Source organism: Balaenoptera acutorostrata, chromosome 2, assembly GCF_949987535.1.
Source record: "Balaenoptera acutorostrata chromosome 2, mBalAcu1.1, whole genome shotgun sequence".
Lineage (NCBI taxonomy): Eukaryota > Metazoa > Chordata > Mammalia > Artiodactyla > Balaenopteridae > Balaenoptera > Balaenoptera acutorostrata.
Window position 1 is genome coordinate 66,923,402 of NC_080065.1, and position 21,343 is coordinate 66,944,744.

Sequence of the window (21,343 nt, forward strand, 5' to 3'; positions counted from 1 at the left end):
GGGCAGTTTGCACGCCTCCATCAACACAAACCCCCAGGCCCCCGGCTGGACTGGGTCCCATCCCAGAAAGGTGGGCTGTCGGCAGAGCAGCCCTACAGGATCATGTACCTACAGAGATGAGGCTCTTGTGCCAAAGTCCAGGGCAAGGAATATTTTCATTGCACTTTTATTGGTATAATTCATAGGAATTTGGAGTAACCAGCCCAGTGGCATCATTATCATTATGTTTTAGATGAATTAAATGAATTTTACCCCAAATTAAATTCCTGTATCTTAGGTTCTTTGTCTTGATGATCTCTGGGAAATCATTTGTTTTTGAGTCACTGTAGAAATAGCTGTCACTGACTGAATGCTCCTTACCTTCTGCTATTCCTACAGGAGACTTCAATCGGCAGTTCTTGGGGCAGATGTCACAACTAAACCAGCTACTGGGAGAGGTGAAGGATCTTCTGAGACAGCAGGTAACAAGTAGGACATACCATCAGAGAAGGCCCAGTCTAATCAGAGAAGCTCTTTGTTGGAGTTAATGGAGCTGCAGGCCTACAGAGGCAGGGAGGGGACCTGGAGCCTGACCCCAAGTGGCCCCGTGCAGCCTGCTGCCCTGGGGCTCTGAAAATGGGGGACCAGCCTGTGATAAACACACCAGGGCTCCATGCAGAGTGGGAACTACCAAGAGCTCCTTTAACACTCCTTTAAGTACTGCTTAATAGTTTGCTACTCATGGATTCTTTCACTCCTGGATTATACATCAGGCACTCCTTTTCCATCTTTTTTTTTTCCCCTTCCCATTTCTAAAGGTCAAGGAAACATCATTTTTGCGAAACACCATAGCTGAATGCCAGGCTTGCGGTAAGTGCTTTTCTAGTAACTGGTGCATTCAGAGTTGGACCAGCAAATGCCGACTGATGACGGGCCTGGGTGGGTGAGGCCCCACTGGCGCTGGTTTCTGGAGGTTTGGCACAGAGGCGGAGGGAAGGGAAAAGAAGGTCACTGGGAAACTAAACTTGATTCTGTATCAGCTCTGTTTTCTTGGTGGTTTATAAGCCTGTGGATGATGGTTTTCCTCTAGGTCCTCTCAGCTTTCAGTCTCCAACCCCCAACACTGTGGTGCCCCCCGTGCTCCCAGCATCCCCGACACCCCCAGTGCGCCGGTGCAATTCCAACCCGTGTTTCCGTGGCGTCCGATGTACCAACACCAGAGATGGCTTTCATTGTGGGCCCTGCCCCGAGGGCTACACAGGAAATGGGATCACCTGTTCTGACGTTGATGAGGTAAAAGTTCAACTGCATAGGATGGGGCTCCCTCAGTATCTTGGACACCCGACAGCTTATGGAAAAAGAAGCCATGTTGATGACTAAGGGATGACTTGGGTTGTCCTCCAGGCTACATAAAAACTACTCCCTCAGGAATCCTTAGAGATCTGTGAAGATGGGAAGGAGGAGGCATGATGCATAGTTGTGGCTGTGATCATTACATCTCCCCTCCGTGGTTCCCACTCTTCCGGTTTGTGTTGCTACAATGCTGAGATTTCAGCCTTCAACTCTAACATTGATTCTTTCTCTTAAGCAGTCTCTGTGACAATTGTGATTTTTCCACACATTTGCAAACGTGGGAGGGGAAAGATCTGGGTAAGGGTATATTTCAGGGGTTGCAACTGATTGCTTCAGGCTTCTTAAAACAGAGGAGCAGACAGGAATCTCAAACCAATAAGACCTTTTGAAGAGGCCCCATAATCTGTGAGTAACCAAAAGTGCCCAGAGATGGAGCCAGAAAGACATACAGCAAATACGGGCTGTTTGGCCACCTGGCAAAGCCTCTGAAGGACCATGGTTAGCCAGTCACTGGTCCAGTCCCAAAGCAGTGTTCACAGTGGGTAGCAAGGCTGCCCCCAGAATGTGCCTTTGCCCTCCCATCAGGCCAGAGGAAGGCTGGAAGGAGCTTTCACACACATGGATCCTGCAGGCTTGTGGTAGCTGATTACCTCCCCAGGTAGTAAGCAATTAAGATGGTCTCTAGTCATCCCTCCACTGGAAGAACATCTGCACATGTTTCACAGAACTGCATCTGGTTTTTATCTGTAAGCTGGAATTTTCCTCCTTTTGAGAGGGCAGGAAGTGGTCATGTTTTTTACATTAGTTGGACTGGTTAAAAACAAAACAAAACAAAACAAAATCAGAATGAACCTCCTAGACCGTGAGAGCCTAGGAACAGTCATGGACTTGGTAGGGCACAAAGGCAGGCACAGACCCTGATGAATCACATCTTACTCAAGAAACAACTGCCCTGGCTTTGTCTTCTCAAGGTCTTTTTGTTTGAGTAGTTGGTTCCTTTGGACTCAACTAATAGCCAGCTGACAAGTGGTCCAGGAGCACTGTCCTCTCACAGAGGTTTTAAAACTCCAAGTTAGAATATCAGGGAATTTGCACTGGGAGGTAGACTGGTTAACATTAAGGACTCTTTCCACTCGGCTGTGCGTGATTCTATAATATAGCAAAAGCCCACTACAAGGAAACCTCCAGACCGTGTGGGTCAGGGATTCTGTGAGTAACTATGAAATTGGAAGCCTTTATTGCCTTTGATCATGTCGAGCACCAAAAAATGGGTAGTTAAATGAATCCCCAAATCTGTGCAAATAGATGAATGGAAGTTTGAGACTGTTTTCTCCAAGTGGCTAAAGAGTGAATTTTTCTTTCTCTCTAGTGCAAATACCATCCCTGCTACCCAGGCGTGCGCTGTGTGAACTTGGTTCCTGGCTTCAGATGTGACGCCTGCCCGGTGGGCTTCACAGGGCCCATGGTGCAGGGTGTTGGGATCAATTTTGCCAAGACAAACAAGCAGGTGGGCTGAAGTTGTGGCCTTTTAATCTGTAATTACCAACAGAAAACCTTTGGTTGGTTCCCACCTCTTTCCATATAACCCTTTACCTCCCTGAGCGGCCAAGGGTGTGCGGAATGTCCTCATGCACTGCGGGTACATTGGGAAGTTTTCCAACTCATTTCATCAAGGCTAGTGAGGAGGAAGCTAGTCAACTGGGATAATCGAGTAGCACTAGGAAAGCAGTGAAGGGGATAATCCTGGATATGTGGCATGATTCAGCCTTATTTTGTTGGTAGTCTTTGAACATTTTGTCCCACCAAATAACTTAAGAACTGGGGAAACAAATAAAAGCTTTGAAAAATTAGGTCACTTTCATAGAGTCATTGTTGCTGATCAGAAGCTGTTTTAGAGATGAGAGGATTTCAAGAGTAGAAATAATCCCCTGAGGAAACCTGCCTTTCTTCTTATATAAGCTGTAAATTGCTGTAAAGCACTCAAGCACTTTGTGACAGTCTCCGTTTATTTCCAAATGTTCTACTATATCCTGGCCATTATTTAACTGACTGACCGTGAAATTCTTTTTGATGTTTTCAGCCCTTAAAAATGGTTGGTCTATAAATATATTTTACCACTTTAGGGAAATTACTAGCTTTAAAGAAGGGCAGAGGTTCATTATTTCCTAGCAGCCTATCAAAGGATTCTAGAGGGCATCATTTTTTAGACTAGAAAAAGGAGCCAAGCTCGACACACAGGAATGACAAGAAGCCATTGGAGTAATGACCTAAGTTTTTCTTCCTCTTCTCTAAAGACAGAATCGCCAAGACTAAGCTAAGGAAAATAGACAAGAAGAAACAGAAGGTGCTTTATGTAAGCTAGGAAGGAGCCCTTCCGTGGATTTCCAGAATATGGTAGAATGAACTCAAGTCAAAGGGAGCCAACTTGCTAAAATTAAACAACAAATTTTAATGCATGACCAATATCAAAAGAAATAAAAGGAAATGTGCAGGTTCGAGAAACAAAGAGGGAACTCAAAGTCAGAGCTGTGGGTGGAAACTGATGTCACAGCAACTCATGGGAGGTGGGAGATGGTTTTAGATCCTCCAAGTGGGAAACTGGGGTTCAAGCACTATGGGGGTATAGCAGATGTAGTCTTGAACCTTTAGAAAGACCTAATACCCCTGAAGAAAGCCAGAAGCCTTAGAGAGCTACCCTACTCATTACAAGGAGATGAGAAAACTTTCTTAGCCCCCCAAAATCAACAGGAAGCTTGATGTCAGCTTTGGGACATGGTTGACAGAAATGACAGTTGCCCACAACAAATCAAAACTCCAAGCTTGTAAGACATATAGTCATGAGCTCCAAACCTATGTTACACACAGGATGCAGAAACAGAAGCCCCAAAATTGACATAAAAACCAGCCCTAGAGCAGTAAAATCCCCAGGACCCTGGCTAATATCACTTTGTGAAGAGACTGCAAAACTCAGGGCAAGTGGGACACCCTCAAGCAAAAGCAGGGCCACTAAGGATATACTCTGATCACCAGCCTACCTGAAATTCCATGTCCTCGCTTCACACAAAGATGTCAAAACAAAGCAAAATGTATTTGTCTTTCTACTTAAACAGTGTCCCTTTAAACTTCTTTGCACTAGGTCTGCACTGACATTGATGAGTGTCGAAATGGAGCGTGTGTTCTCAATTCTATCTGTGTTAACACTTTGGTGAGTATTTTTCATGGCTCTTGTTATCGAAGACCAGTTACTAAAACAAGTATGTGTACATAAATCATAACCCTAAAACACATGGAGAACATATGGGCATAATATATTTGATTTGCAAGTTAGGATAAAAGTTTGTGCTGAAAAACAGTTTTTAATGTAAGAGTAATTTATAAGTAATTTTCTATATAAGAATGATTTTATATGGGAATTCCCTGGTGGTCTACTGGTTAGGACACTGCGCTGTCACTGACGAGGGCTCGGGTTCAATCCCTGGTCGGGGAAATAAGATCCCGCAAGCTGTGTGGCATGGCCAAAATAATAATAATAATAATAATTTTATAAATGCCAAATTTGTTCTTTATCTTCTCTCAAAGTTGCAGTGTTGGGTTTTGTTTTATATATATATATATACAGCAGGTCCTTATTAGTCATTAATTTTATACACATCAGTGTATACATGTCAATCCCGATCTCCCAATTCATCCCACCACCACCACAACCCCCCCACCGCTTTCCCCGCTTGGTGTCCATACGTTTTTTCTCTACATCTGTGTCTCTATTTCTGCCCTGCAAACCGGTTCATCTGTACCATTTTTCTAGGTTCCACATATATGTGTTAATATACGATATTTGTTTTTCTCTTTCTGACTTACTTCACTCTGTATGACGGTCTCTAGATCCATCCACGTCTCAACAAATGACCCAATTTTGTTCCTTTTTAATGGCTGAGTAATATTCCATTGTATATATGTGCCACATCTTCTTTATCCATTCGTCTGTCGATGGGCATTTAGGTTGCTTCCATGACCTGGCTATTGTAAATAGTGCTGCAATGAACATTGGGGTACATGTGTCATTTTGAATTATGCTTTTCTCTGGATATATGCCCAGGAGTGGGATTGCTGGATCATATGGTAATTCTATTTTTAGTTTTTTAAGGAACCTCCATACTGTTCTCCATGGTGGCTGTATCAATTTACATTCCCACCAACAGTGCAAGAGGGTTCCCTTTTCTCCACACCCTCTCCAGCATTTGTTGTTTGTAGATTTTCTGATGATGCCCATTCTAACAGGAGTGAGGTGATACCTCATTGTAGTTTTGATTTGCATTTCTCTAATAATTAGTGATGTTGAGCATATTTTCATGTGCTTTGTGGCCGTCTATATGTCTTCTTTGGAGAAATGTCTATTTAGGTCTTCTGCCCATTTTTGGATTGGGTTGTTTGTTTCTTTAATATTGAGCTGCATGAGCTGTTTATATATTTTGGAGATTAATCCTTTGTCCGTTGATTCGTTAGCAAATATTTTCTCCCATTCTGAGGGTTGTCTTCTCGTCTTGTTTATGGTTTCCTTTGCTGTGCAAAAGCTTTGAAGTTTCATTAGGTCCCATTTGTTTATTTTTGTTTTTATTTCCATTACTCTAGGAGGTGGATCAAAAAAGATCTTGCTGTGATTTATGTCAAAGAGTGTTCTTCCTATGTTTTCCTCTAAGAGTTTTATAGTGTACAGTCTTACATTTAGGTCTCTAATCCATTTTGAGTTTATTTTTGTGTATGGTGTTAGGGAGTATTCTAATTTCATTCTTTTACATGTAGCTGTCCAGTTTTCCCAGCACCACTTATTGAAGAGACTGTCTTTTCTCCATTGTATATCTTTGCCTCCTTTGTCATAGATTAGTTGACCATAGGTGCGTGGGTTTATCTCTGGGCTTTCTATCTTGTTCCATTGATCTATATTTCTGTTTTTGTGCCAGTACCATATTGTCTTGATTACTGCAGCTTTGTAGTATAGTCTGAAGTCAGGGAGTCTGATTCCTCCATCTCCGTTTTTTTCCCTCAAGACTGCTTTGGCTCTTCAGGGTCTTTTGTGTCTCCATACAAATTTTAAGATGATTTGTTCTAGTTCTGTAAAAAATGCCATTGGTAATTTGATAGGGATTGCATTGAATCTGTAGATTGCTTTGGGTAGTATAGTCATTTTCACAATGTTGATTCTTCCAATCCAAGAACATGGTATATCTCTCCATCTGTTGGTATCATCTTTAATTTCTTTCATCAGTGTCTTATAGTTTTCTGCATACAGGTCTTTTGTCTCCCTAGGTAGGTTTATTCCTAGGTATTTTATTCTTTTTGTTGCAATGATAAATGGGAGTGTTTCCATAATTTCTCTTTCAGATTTTTCATCATTAGTGTATAGGAATGCAAGAGATTTCTGTGCATTAATTTTGTATCCTGCAACTTTACCAAATTCATTAATTAGCTCTAGCAGTTTTCTGGTGGCAGTTTTAGGATTCTCTATGTATAGTATCATGTCATCTGCAAACAGTGACAGTTTTACTTCTTCTTTTCCAATTTGTATTCCTTTTATTTCTTTTTCTTCTCTGATTGCTGTGGCTAGGACTTCCAGAACTATGTTGAATAATAGTGGTGAGAGTGGACATCCTTGTCTCGTTCCTGATCTTAGAGGAAATGCTTTCAGTTTTTCACCATTGAGAATGATGTTTGCTGTGGGTTTCTCAGTTATGGCCTTTATTATGTTGAGGTAGGTTCCCTCTATGCCCACTTTCTGGAGAGTTTTTATCATAAATGGGTGTTGAATTTTGTCAAAAGCTTTTTCTGCATCTATTGAGATGATTGTATGGTTTTTATTCTTCAGTTTGTTAATATGGTGTATCACATTGATTGATTTGCGTATATTGAAGAATCCTTGCATCCCTGGGATAAATCCCACTTGATCGTGGTATATGATCCTTTTAATGTGTTGTTGGATTCTGTTTGCTAGTATTTTGTTGAGGATTTTTGCATCTATATTCATCAGTGATATTGGTCTGTAATTTTCTTTTTTTGTAGTGTCTTTGTCTGGTTTTGGTATCGGGGTGATGGTGGCCTCATAGAATGAGTTTGGGAGTGTTCCTTCCTCTGCAATTTTTTGGAAGAGTTTGAGAAGGATAGGTGTTAACTCTTCTCTAAATGTTTGATAGAATTCAACTGTGAAGCCATCTGGTCCTGGACATTTGTTTGTTGGAAGATTTTTAATCACAGTTTCAATTTCATTACTTGTGATAGGTCTGTTCATATTTTCTGTTTCTTCCTGGTTCAGTCTTGGAAGGTTATACCTTTCTAAGAATTTGTCCATTTCTTCCAGGTTGTCCATTTTATTGGCATACGGTTGCTTGTAGTAGTCTCTTAGGATGTTTTGTATTTCTGCGGTGTCTGTTGTAACTTCTCCTTTTTCATTTCTGATTTTATTGATTTGAGTCCTCTCCCTCTTTTTCTTGATGAGTCTGGCTAATGGCTTATCAATTTTGTTTATCTTCTCAAAGAACCAGCTTTTAGTTTTATTGATCTTTGCTATTGTTTTCTTTGTTTCTGTTTCATTTATTTCTGCTCTGATATTTATGATTTCTTTCCTTCTGCTAACTTTGGGTTTTGTTTGTTCTTCTTTCTCTAGTTTCTTTAGGTGTAAGGTTAGATTGTTTATTTGAGATTTTTCTTGTTTCTTGAGGTAGGCTTGTATTGCTATAAACTTCCCTCTTAGAACTGCTTTTGCTGCATCCCATAGGTTTTGGGTCGTCGTGTTTTCATTGTCATTTGTCTCTAGGTATTTTTTGATTTCCTCTTTGATTTCTTCAGTGATCTCTTGGTTATTTAGTAACGTATTGTTTAGCCTCCATGTGTTTGTGTTTTTTTGTGTGTTTTTTTTTTTAATTTTATAGCTACTTTATTTATTTATTTATTTATTTTTGGCTGTGTTGGGTCTTCGGTTCGTGCGAGGGCTTTCTCTAGTTGCGGCAAGTGGGGGCCACTCTTCATCACGGTGCGGGGACCGCTCTTCATTGTGGTGCACGGGCCTTTCACTATCGCGGCCCCTCCCGTTGCGGGGCACAGGCTCCAGATGCGCAGGCTCAGTAGTTGTGGCTCACGGGCCCAGCTGCTCCGTGGCATGTGGGATCTTCCCAGACCAGGGCTCGAACCCGTGTCCCCTGCATTATCAGGCAGATTCTCAACCACTGCGCCACCAGGGAAGCCCTGTTTGTGTTTTTTACGTTTTCTTCCCTGTAATTGATTTCTAATCTCATAGCGTTGTGGTCAGAAAAGATGCTTGATATGATTTCAATTTTCTTAAATTTACTGAGGCTTGATTTGTGACCCAAGATGTGATCTATCCTGGAGAATGTTCCGTGCACACTTGAGAAGAACGTGTAATCTGCTGTTTTTGGATGGAATGTCCTATAAATATCAATTAAATCTATATGGTCTATTCTGTAATTTAAAGCTTCTGTTTCCTTATTTATTTTCATTTTGGATGATCTGTCCATTGGTGTAAGTGAGGTGTTAAAGTCCCCCAATATTATTGTGTTACTGTCGATTTCCTCTTTTATAGCTGTTAGCAGTTGCCTTATGTATTGAGGTGCTCCTATGTTGGGTGCATATATATTTATAACTGTTATATCTTCTTCTTGGATTGATCCCTGGATCATTATGTAGTGTCCTTCCTTGTCTCTTGTAACATTCTTTATTTTAAAGTCTATTTTATCTGATATGAGTATAGCTACTCCAGCTTTCTTTTGATTTCCATTTGCATGGAATATCTTTTTCCATCCCCTCACTTTCAGTCTGTATGTGTCCCTAGGTCTAAAGTGGGTCTCTTGTAGACAGCATATATATGGGTCTTGTTTTTGTATCCATTCAGCAAGCCTGTGTCTTTTGGTTGGAGCATGTAATCCATTCACGTTTAAGGTAATTATCGATATGTATGTTCCTATGACCATTTTCTTAATTGTTTTGGGTTTGTTTTTGTAGGTCCTTTTCTTCTCTTGTGTTTCCCACTTAGAGAAGTTCCTTTAGCATTTGTTGTAGAGCTGGTTTGGTGGTGCTGAATTCTCTTAGCTTTTGCTTGTCTGTAAAGCTTTTGATTTCTCCATCAAATCTAAATGAGATCCTTGCTGGGTAGAGTAATCTTGGTTGTAGGTTCTTCCCTTTCATCACTTTAAGTATATCATTCCACTCCCTTCTGGCTTGTAGAGTTTCTGCTGAGAAATCAGCTGTTAACCTTATGGGAGTTCCCTTGTATGTTATTTGTCGTTTTTCCCTTGCTGCTTTCAATAATTTTTCTTTGTCTTTAATTTTTGCCACTTTGATTACTATGTGTCTCAGCGTGTTTCTCGTTGGGTTAATCCAGTATGAGACTCTCTGCGCTTCCTGGACTTGGGTGGCTATTTCCTTTCCCACGTTAGGGAAGTTTTCGACTATAATCTCTTCAAATATTTTCTCTGTTCCTTTCTCTCTCTCTTCCCCTTTCTGTGACCCCTATAACGCGAATGTTGTTGCGTTTAATGTTGTCCCAGAAGTCTCTTAGGCTGTCTTCATTTCTTTTCATTCCTTTTTCTTTAGTCTGTTCCGCAGCAGTGAATTCCACCTTTCTGTCTTCCAGGTCACTTATCCCTTCTTCTGCCTCAGTTATTCTGCTATTGATTCCTTCTAGTGTAGTTTTCATTTCAGTTATTGTGTTGGTCATCTCTGTTTGTTTGTTCTTTAATTCTTCTAGGTCTTTGTTAATCATTTCTTGCATCTTCTCAATCTTTGCCTCCATTCTTATTCCGAGGTCCTGGATCATCTTCACTATCATTATTCTGAATTCTTTTTCTGGAAGGTTGCCTATCTCCACTTCATTTAGTTGTTTTTCTGGGTTTTTTTCTTGTTCCTTCATCTGGTATATAGCCCTCTGCCTTTTCATCTTGTCTGTCTTTCTGTAAATGTGGGTTTTGTTCCACAGGCTGCAGGATTGTAGTTTTTCTTGCTTCTGCTGTCTGCCCTCTGATGGTTGAGGCTATCTAAGAGGCTTGATGGGAGGCTCTCTGTCTTTAATTTTTGCCAATTTGATTACTATGTGTCTCTCAGCGTGTTTCTCCTTGGGTTTATCCTGTACGGGACTCTGCGCTTCCTGGACTTCGGTGGCTATTTCCTTTCCCATGTTAGGGAAGTTTTCGACTATAATCTCTTCAAATACTTTCTCGGGTCCTTTCTCTCTCTCTTCTCCTTCTGGGGCCCCTCTAATGCGAATGTTGTTGCGTTTAATGTTTTACCTGAGGTCTCTTAGGTTGTCTTCATTTCTTTTCATTCTTTTTTCTTTATTCTGTTCCACAGCAGTGAATTCCACCATTCTGTCTTCCAGGTCACTTATCTGTTCTTCTGCCTCGGTTATTCTGCTATTGATTCCTTCTAGTGTAGTTTTCATTTCAGTTATTGTATTGTTCATCTCTGTTTGTTTGTTCTTTAATTCTTCTAGGTCTGTGTTAAACATTTCTTGCATCTTCTCGATCTTTGCCTCCATTCTTTTCCCAAGGTCCTGGATCATCTTCACTATCATTATTCTGAATTTTTTTTCTGGAAGGTTGCCTATCTCCACTTCATTTAGTTGTTTTTCTGGGGTTTTATCTTGTTCCTTCATCTGGTACATAGCCCTCTGCCTTTTCATCTTGTCTGTCTTTCTGTGAATGTGGTTTTTGTTCCACAGGCTGCAGGATTGTAGTTCTTCTTGCTTCTGCTGTCTGCCCTCTGGTGGATGAGGCTATCTAAGAGGCTTATGCAAGTTTCCTGATCAGTGTTGGGCTTTTGAATGAATGTTTATTGAATAAAATATTATCATTCTAGTATTTTTTAAATAGGAAGAGCTTTTTAGTTTGTATTAATAGTTCAGTATTCCAAAATATGCATTTTACTCGTGACAACACAATTCCCATATGGTGTTCATTATTTTCATAGAACGTCTCAAAAGTCACTTGTATTAAATTAAAATGCTTAACGCTTAGTGGGTTGAAATTTTAACTAATCAGATATGGCTTTTATTCCTGAAAGTTCCTGTTGACTCTTTCCAAGATGATAGGTGTAGCACAGTAGGGTGTCAAGGAAAGAACTATTGGCTCCAGGTATGACTGCTTCTCACTTACTGTATGTTCCTGGGAAAGGTTTTTAATCTCTAGGTTCCTAGTTTCCTTATATGTCAAAGAATTTTATAAATATCAAGTCACTTATTTTAATTCTCACAACAAACCTGTCAATAGGCACTATTATTATCCCCATTTTACAGTTGAAGAAACTGAGGCACAGGAAAGTTAAATAATTAGGCAAAGGCCACACATCTCATAAGACATCCAGTCTGGCTGCAGAGCCCTGTTCTTATCCACAATGCTGCCTAGGAATATACTGGGACTTATTGCTTCTTAGCTTTTTACCAGGACAAAGCTAGTCTGCCGAAATGGATTTGGGAGACACTGACATGAAGGTAATAACTAAAGCCACTCAGGGGGAGGAAAAGTAGACAGTGGAACTGTCTACAAAATAGAACTCTAGAAAACTTCAAAAATGAAGAAGTAGGCAAAGGAAAAAGAGCAGAGAAGCAAAGAAAAGGAAAGAACTGACCAAAGGGAGTCTTCCAATGAGGCTGACAGATCACGAAAGATCATTGGAGAGAATTCCCTGGTGGTCCAGTGGTTAGGATTCTCCCAGGGCCTGGGTTCAACCCCTGGATGGGGAACTAAGATCCCACAAGCCCTGCAGTGTGGGAAAAATAAAATAATAATACTTGGAAAGCATCTTTTGGATTCAGTGATTCAGGAGTTGTGAGTGACCAAAATCATTGAATTGTATAGTTTACGTGGGTGTCTTTCATGATGTGTAAAGTCTATCTCAGTAAAGCTGTCTTAAAAAAAAAAAAACAAAAAATGTCAGGCTTGCCCTGGAAGTGCCATCGCAGTGGAGCTGACAGCTCATTTGCCAGGTTTCTTCCACAGCACCCCACCTCGTCAAGAATTCTCAGTGCAAGGCCAACGACATTTCTCTGTTCCTTTGTCACTTGATTGTTAAAAAAAAAAAAAGCCAAATGAACATTAAAAAAAATTTTTCTCATTTGCTTTTTAACCAAACCATGTTCTTTGTCCCCAAAGTAAATTTTCTCACTCCACCTCCCAGGACTTCATTGGAGTTTTCAGCCCTTTCCTCCTTGCCCTCCACAGTGGAGCCAGCAAGTCAAAGTGGCTCACTGGCCAGCCTCTGCCTTCGATTGTGTTCCTTCATGTCTCCGTGGCCTGCTGTGGCTTCCAGTCTGGTAGTGTCTCCCCCAACACTCACACAGTGTTATAAGACATACACATAAGCAGAGGCAGGCGTGGGGCTCACTTCTTCCTGGCATCATCGAGTACATGTAAAAATAGACACAAGCGCCGTACCTTTGCTCACAGGTCTGAGGCCCTGGCTCACCGTCTTGCTCTGCTCCTTACAGGGATCTTATCGCTGTGGGCCTTGTAAACCAGGGTACATTGGTGATCAGACGAGGGGATGCAAAATGGAAAGAAGCTGCAGGAATCCGGAACTGAACCCTTGCAGCGTGAACGCACAGTGCATTGAAGAGAGGCAGGGGGATGTGACATGCGTGGTAAGTTGTTTGCTACTTGCTTTATCATTTTCCCCCTTGCATTTGAAACACCACCCCTCTCCGGTTTCTACTTGCTTCAGGGTAAAAGTACTCAAGAATGAAAGCAATTCCATCACAGTAAACAGAGGATGTAGTAATAGCAGAGTCAGCTGAGTTTGTGGGGAGCAACCTGAAGTCCACCTAACCGTCAGCCACCCTCTTTCTCTCCCTCTTGGCCGTGGGTCGGCACCATCCCCTTGGGCACCTCGGTGGTGGAGCCCCAGCCCCCAGCCACCCTCTATGGAAGGCCCGAGAAGTGAGCAGCCGGAGAGAAAGGAGCCTCCTTCCCTCCCTTCCGACTGCTGCCCTAGCTGCTTGTTTATATGAGCACACTGATGCGATTCCTTACTGTCCTCACCCTGAGGACATCCAGTTTCAAAATCTGGCCTAATACTCCAGGAGGTGAGCCGCAGTGGAGGGGTGGTGGGCTGCTCTTATACACCCTGGGAGAAAAACCGCCCGTCTTCCGCAGCACCCTCTGTTCTCTGTGTCCACCTCGGCCAGGTTCAGGAGTGGCTCAGTGGGTGCTCACTCTCCTTCCCATGCGGTTCCCCACCAGGGAGCCGGCCCGGGGAGGAGGAGGTGGGTAGAGGGCAGGGCACTTGCAGCCTTGCAAGGGTCTCCCGCCAGGCAGGTGTGTAGTGGGCCCTTGGCGAGGAATGAGGTTCATTCCTGCCATCCATCCTGCCCCGGAGCCCTGGGGGATCCTAGGCGCTGCTAAATCAGCCGTCTTCAGCCGCTCACCTCCTCCTTCCTCCCCAGGGAGCCAGGCCCTTTAGAGTTGGGGGTTCATAGGTTCATGGCGATCACGCTGAGCAGCAGGATGGATCCTGGGAGACTTTTTCTCTCTTCTTTATACCTCAGACTCAGACTTCCTTACCTTCATGTTCTCAGAATTTTCTACAATGGGCATATCACTTTCAAATAGGAAAAAAGAGAAGAATCAAAACTAAGTTAGAGAAATAACTGTAATGACACCAGCTCTCTCCAGCAACACAGATAATTTGTAACAAGATACTGATGAAGGAATGAGCTGGGTTCAAGGGGGAGAAAAAAATCAACAGTTCCTCTAATTCCTGTTGATGGGGCATATTTATTCCCACTGAGAGGCAAGCGTATATCTATGTTTAAATCCTCATTTTCTGTGAACAAATTAACGATTCCCCTGGGATGGTGGGAGATGAGGCTCTTAATGTGGTTTTGAATATGTAATAAGGCACAGTGACAGATGGTAAAGGATTAATACACTTGGTGTGACTACTAAAATAATTTAATCTGCCAGAAAATGGCTCATTAAAAACATACTTGTTCCTAGAGGAAATCTTTTCTTCATTAAAATGAGTCAAGGACCATACCCCATGGCTGAGCTTTCCAGGCCTTCTGAAGGCCCTGCTGAAGCAATTGAACAGAAATAAGGGTAGTTACTGGGAGGGGTGTCTTTGGATCCTGCCTTCTACATTTCTGGTTGCAGAAGGGGGTTGCGCATGATTGAGAACAGACAGACTACAGCTTAGGAAGTCACTGGTCTTAAATCACCTTATTTTGATTAATGAGGGCAGGAAATTTAATATTTACTCATGTAAAGTTTCTTTCCTTGGCCCTGTTCCCCCGACTCTTACCCGCCCCTGCCTTGCTGGTTCCCTGTCATTTTCCAGGCCCCCTTGTCTCCTGTTCCTTCTGCTGTTCTGCCTGCCTCTCCTCGGGCACCCATCCTGTTCCTGAACTGGGCTCCCAGGTACCGCCTCATACCCAGGACACCCCTTATGGAAGGATTTCCTTTCTCTTGGGCTTATCATTCATCCTTTAGCCAGGCCAACTATATGGAATATCAGAGGGAGAACTCAAAGTGCATGTTAACCAAATACATGTGGCAGAAAACATTGAACTGGGACAGTCTCGAGTCCAAGTCCCAGCTCTGAGACCTCGGGCAAGGCACTTAGCCACTCTGAGCCGAGTTGACTCTTTTGTAAAATGGGATAGTGATGACCTTGCAGCCTCACTGTAAGGACTGGAGAAAATGCCTGTAGCATCTGGTATAGAATAACTGTTATTTTAATGCCTCTTCTGCTGACAGTGAAGGCTTGCTCTCAGCAGCTGGTGGTGGCACGGAACTAGGGTAGACTTTTCCAGAAACGTGGAGAACACGCAGACCCAGCACTACACCTGTGGGAATCTTCACCTGTTTAAAGTTATGAGTGGAGGTAAAGCACTTTGGAAGGTTCCTGCTGTGGTGGAAATTGATCTAGAAGACCATTAGATTCAGAGATACGACTGTTGCTCCAGAATGCTAAGCAAGGGGCCACAGCAGCCGCTCCAGCCTTGCGTGCATTCATTTCCACTGGGAGGAGAAACTGGATAATCATATGGAGAACATTTTGACAATAATTCAAAAGTACAAATACCAATACCCTTTGAACCAAGAATTTCATACTAAGAAGCCAGTACCTGTGCAGAATGATAAATGTCCTCGAATTCTTTGTGACAGCATTGTTTGCAACAGAAAAAGGTTTTAACGACTTGACACCGACCAGTAGGGGACTGGTTGAATTAATTGAGGTGCATGCATTCCACTTTATGTATGATATATCTGTGCCCATTAAAAAGGAAGACACAAATCTACATGTGGTAATATGAAAAGAGCTCTAAGATATTACGTTAATTTTTTTAAAAATCAAGGTACAGAGCAGTGTTTATATGTGTGCTACCAATTGTGCTGAAGGACAGAAAGAAAAAGAATGTATGTGTGTTTGCTGGTCTCTGCCCAGCATGTCTCTGAAAGTATTCATGTGAGCAGATTGCCTTGATTCCTGAGCCAAGGTGCAGGAGCAGGAAGGAGTTTTCACTCTCCCTTTGTACTTTTTGAATTTTGAACCATTGGACTATTCAAAACACAGTTTAATAGTTTTAAAATCCTACCAACAAAGCTTTCTGGCCCTCCCTCTGGGGATGCACACACAGGAGCAGAGGCCCCTGTCAGACCCCGGCCTCCCACCAGGCTCAGCTCCTGGGCTCCTGACGGGTTTTCCCTTCACAGTGTGGGGTTGGCTGGGCTGGTGACGGCTACATCTGCGGAAAGGACTTGGACATTGACAGTTACCCTGACGAAGAATTGCTGTGCTCTGCCAGGAACTGCAAAAAGGTAAGGGGGACGAGCAGGGGAAAAACACACACGCACGTGCACGCACACTCAGTCTGTGGCTTTCCAAAGCCACATCTTATATGGGGCAGAGGTTCTGTGGGTTCCATTTAAAATTGTATTTTTGAAGTAGCTGCATCTCAAATGTAGCAAAACAGCCATCAACAATAAAGCCAGACAGGTAGGGGCTTCCCTGGTGGCGCAGTGGTTAAGAATCCGCCTGCCAATGCAGGAGACACAGGTTCGAGCCCTGGTCCGGGAAGATCCCACATGCCGTGGAGCAACTAAGTCCCTGCGCCACAACTACTGAGCCTGTGCTCTAAAGCCCGCGACCCACAACTGCTGAGCCCATGTGCCACAACTACTGAAGCCCGTGTGCCTAGAGCCCTACTCCGCAATGAAGAGTAGCCCCCGCTCACCGCAACTAGAGAAAGCGTGCAGTGATGAAGACCCAACGCAGCCAAAAATAAATACATTTATTTTTTTAAAAAAGCCAGACAGGTACAGGCAGAAATAGTTTTTGACTTAAGACAGATGGAGATGGGGATGGGGGAAATGGGGAGAAGTTGATAAAAGGGTGCAAACTTTCCGCCATGAGGTGAATAAGATCTGAGGATCTAATGTATAACATGGTGACTATAGTTGATAACCCTGTACTGTATAGTTGAAATTTGCTAAGAGAGTAGACCTTAAATGTTCTCAGCAAAAAAAATGGGGAGATAAACATGTGAGGTGATGCATATGTTAATTAACTCAATGGGGGATTCCCTTCACAATATCAACGTATATCAAATCATCACATTATACACTTTAAATGTCTTGCAATTTTATTTGTCAGTTATACCTCAATAAAGCTGAAAAAATACAAACGTAGGTGTGTCTCTGAGCTGTGTTTCTCCAACTTAGGACAACTGCAAGTATGTGCCAAATTCCGGCCAAGAGGATGCAGACGGAGATGGCCTTGGAGATGCTTGTGACGAGGATGCTGATGGAGATGGGATCCTGAATGAGCAGGTAGGTGCCTGCTTTGCTGGGAGGGCCTATGAATTGCCACATACCAGGGATGGTGGAAGAAAGGCCGTGAAGTCAACTATTTATATTAATCATCCCGATTGTCTGTTTCCATGCCTGCGTTCCCATAGCACTGCAATTTTTTATTCTAAGATTCTGAAATGTTTATAAAACTGATGAACTTGGGCCTCCTGAGTTGCGACATCTCATGCCAGTCGGGGGAAGGTTGGCTGGCCTCCACCGCAGGACCAGGCACACGGTGGGGATTCAGTAAAAGTCAGAGTTAATGTCGGTCTTTTGATCCTTTAGGATAACTGTGTCCTGACTCACAACGTGGACCAGAGGAACGGTGACAAAGATATCTTTGGGGATGCCTGTGATAACTGCCGGAATGTCCTAAATAATGACCAGAAGGACACTGACGGGGATGGAAAAGGAGATGCCTGCGATGACGACATGGATGGAGATGGTGCGTTTGTCTTGCTTAGTCTTTTACTTGGGACTCACTTGTCCTTTTTCCCCTTGTTCTCTCTTAGGAGCAGGAATAGAATGACTGACTCTGAGGGCCTTCCCGCTCCAGGGGGTTCCACATGGCCTGTGCCTGGCGGCCCCAAGGCCCACTTGTTTCTGTGGAAGAAGAACCCTGGTGTTCTGGGAACTCTACATCATTGCCAGAAACTTTGTAGGAATCCCTTCAAGCAGTGTCTTGTCAGGGATGTGACTTTGTAGGGCATCTGTCTTCCCAGACTGTAGCTTTCCTCCCTCCCCACCATCCTTCTCATGCATAAGGGTCCTGGAAGTGGAGGATTGAGGTAGAGGGGCTGAGCAGGGTCATGGGCCGCAGCCCTGGGTCAGGCTCCTCCTGCAGAGAATCGGGCATTTCCCAGGAGACTGGGAAGAGCTGTCAGGCAGGGCAGCTGCATCACCCAGCTCCAGGGTCCACTGAAGGGGCCTCGTGTTGTGGTCTGTGTGAATAGCACCTCTGGAGCACAACTCGGGAGCCTCACAGGCCGTGAGGAAGGACGTTTGTTCCTGTATAGCTTCCGTAACATATAGATGACTATCATCATAGTATAGGCTGGATCTGATAGTTTCTGTAAAACGTATCACAACACAGGACCTTGAAGGAATTTCCTTTTAGAAATACACTACACCCACCACTAACCAACACACACCCCACACTCCAGACTATTCACATGTCTCTAAAACACGACCCCGCCTTCTATAAGCCTGACTGATGGTAAACCAGCTCAGCAAAACAAACAAAAAATGCCCCGAGTTGTAGCATTTGCCAGTTTCCATTATGTAAATACCACTTCCACCATCACTGGTTCCAAGGTACCAAGAGGAGATGACATGATTGAACAGGAATCTGGGGAGAAATGGGTATGACTGGCCTGACTCCAGCACACCACTGCTTGAGCCCCGGGGCCCTTGTCATAGCTCACACACCCGTGAGGTCCTCCCTCTCCAGGGTCGACCCACCTACCCCTCATGACCCCCTCATCCGGTTGCAGTGATAGCCCTTGATATCTTCAACAAATTCTAACTCAGTGGATAAATGCCTCAGGTCACTTTTCTTTTTTGAGCCTCCCAGAATCCATCCTTTGACATTACCTCCAGGTAACTGCTGGAAAAGGTATGGCTCTCTGAGGATGACCCAGGCAGACATTACCTCCTGTGTGCCATGTGCTGGCCTGATCTCTGCAGCACCTGGAAGTCTGTGCTCCAGACCTTTCTGTGATGTTCACCTGACTCAGGGAAGCATTCCTTTCTCATAGGAATAAAAAACTTCCTGGACAACTGCCAGAAAGTTCCCAACCATGATCAACAGGACAAAGATGGTGATGGCGTGGGGGATGCCTGTGACAGCTGTCCCGATGTCAGCAACCCTAACCAGGTTAGTAGGATCCAGGGGAATCCAAACTCTAGGCTGAACTGCCCAACGCAAAGACTCGTGTAAGACCCGTGTCTGGAAGAACCCAGCAGAGCCTGCCAGCCCAGTTCTTTGCTGTTGCCTTATACCTGACAGCAGAGGTGGTGAAATTGTATACTTAAGCCTGGAGGTGATGGGAAGAACATTACAGAAGATCTGAGGCCTTCTGGACTAACCTCACAGGCTGTGAAGTCCCTATGAGGTTAGGAATAGGAGTTTTGGGGGTTTCTTAAAATTTATTTGGCTGTGCAGGGTCTTAGTTGCAGCACGTGGGCTCTTCATTGCTGTGTGCGGGATCTTTAGTTGAGGCATGCAGGATCGAGTTCCCTGACCAGGGATCGAACCTGGGCTCCCTGCATTGGGAGCACAGAGTCTTAACTGCTGGACCACCGGGGAAGTCCCAGTAATAGTTTAATGATGCCCAAAACAAGTTGTTTTTTTGCTGAAAGGAAAATGCAATGTGGAAAGTAACCACTGGGAGCCTCATGTCCCTTTCATCCCCAAATCCCACCAACAGCCTATGTATGGACATTTCAGATTGGGTCCAATCAGCGATGTGCTGTTTCCCTTCTCTCTCCTCCTTCCTGTCTGGATAATTGGGTATGATGTGTCACTTATTTTTAAAGCCCTGAGAGAGGGGCATCATTATTGCCCTCTGACTCACTCCTATTCTGGCTCAATTCCAAAATGCAGAAGCAGAGCAAAATCTGTTTGCCTTGTCCCCGTGCCCGTGGCTGGCTGCCTTCCGACCCGTGCCAGAGTGCCACGTCTCCACCTGCCACCGTGCGGCCCCAGCGCCCTTCTCCAATCAGCTCATCTGGTGTGTAGGCAGCCCATCCTTGGAGCTTGATATTTTGGAAGGCTTTTTTGAAAATTCAGCATTGTGCCTACACCAATATGGTGTTGTCCTTTTGCAGTTTGCACCACCCCAATTCCAGAGAAATAATTCCTGAGATCCAGTGATGATGGGCTGGGTCTGCCTTCTCTGGAACATTCTGTGCAGGCCCAGGGGTAAATAACACGTTTTGTTCTCTTTGCAGTCTGACGTGGATAACGATCTGGTTGGGGACTCCTGTGACACCAATCAGGACAGGTATGGCATGTTTCCCAGCTGCACAGGGCCGATGAAAATTCCAGAGAAAGTTTTCTCTTTCAGAGCTCTCTGTTGCTACCATGCTTTGGGATCTCTCTGGGCAGATTGAGTTGCTGGAGGGACAATAGCCCTATCTTTGGTCAGGGTCACTGCACCTCCATGAATGGGGGAGTTGACGGTACCAGGAGGGGCCACTAGGCACTCAAGCAACTGAGACTCTATCACAGGAGAGGTGGTGTAGCATCATGCATTAGAGATGGGCTCTGGAGCGACACAGCTAGATATAAATCCCAGGTCCTCCATTTACACATCAGCTTACCTTAGGCAAGTTACCTCATCTCTCTGTGCCTCCATTTTCTCATCTGTAAAATGGGGATGGAAATGGAATGTAGCTCTTAGGACTACTCTGAAAGTTGAGTTAATTTATGGAAAGTACATATTACAGTTTCTGTTGCATAGATGTTAGCTCTTTTGCTGTTATATTCTTTCAGCTCAGGAAAGCTTCACCATCATCCCAAAATAGAGAGCTGTCAGTGTGCTGAGGGAATCACTGTTATTTCATTGTCCTTGGAATTTTTTCTTTCAGTTTTCTTTATTTGGGTGGAGTTGTTCTATGCAAATGAATGTTGTCAGCCCTTCTAGCCCCACATGGATGGAGTCCTACGTTAAGACACGGGGCTGGATCAGATGCTATAGGAACATCAAAAATGTAGGCATGGCCAGCTCTGCCCTAGAGCTACCTGCCGTCCAAGACTCTAAACCCTTTCATCTCTGTAGGGAATCAAAGGGGCAGCAGGACAGGGATGAGAGAGGGAAAGGAGTCTAAAAGGCAAAGCAGGAAGAAACGTAGCTGCCCTTCTCAACCTCTTCTCAGAGGCTGCCCTACAGGCAGCAGCTCCCAAGCCCAACCTTGCTCAAGGACAGCTCCTATCAAGTCCCATCTCTGTCCTTGTGCTCCGTGTCCTTGCTGCACAGTGCATGCCAGCTAAGTGAACGTCAACATACTTCTCAGTCTCTGAGTCTCAATTTCTTCATCTGCAAAGTAGAGAGAACTAAATGCCAAGTGATGGTAAAAATGAAAGATAATGTAGGTAAAGCTCCTACCTCCAGTGCTGGCCCTCAGGTGACCTGCAGAAAATGGTAACTGAGGTATTATTG

The 21,343-nt window shown here is 43.9% G+C and overlaps 1 protein-coding gene across 1 annotated transcript in view; it reads left to right on the forward strand.

The window, feature by feature from the left end:
• THBS4 (thrombospondin 4) overlaps window positions 1-21,343 on the forward strand; it is a 50,950-nt gene that overhangs the window by 21,641 nt on the left and 7,966 nt on the right. The window contains exons 5-15 of the mRNA XM_007179779.3: window positions 379-461; window positions 798-849; window positions 1,070-1,272; window positions 2,702-2,839; window positions 4,469-4,537; window positions 12,818-12,970; window positions 16,044-16,148; window positions 17,052-17,159; window positions 17,466-17,625; window positions 18,938-19,056; window positions 20,133-20,185. Coding sequence (XP_007179841.1) covers window positions 379-461; window positions 798-849; window positions 1,070-1,272; window positions 2,702-2,839; window positions 4,469-4,537; window positions 12,818-12,970; window positions 16,044-16,148; window positions 17,052-17,159; window positions 17,466-17,625; window positions 18,938-19,056; window positions 20,133-20,185 — 1,243 coding nt within the window. The remainder of the gene's footprint in view (window positions 1-378; window positions 462-797; window positions 850-1,069; window positions 1,273-2,701; window positions 2,840-4,468; window positions 4,538-12,817; window positions 12,971-16,043; window positions 16,149-17,051; window positions 17,160-17,465; window positions 17,626-18,937; window positions 19,057-20,132; window positions 20,186-21,343) is intronic.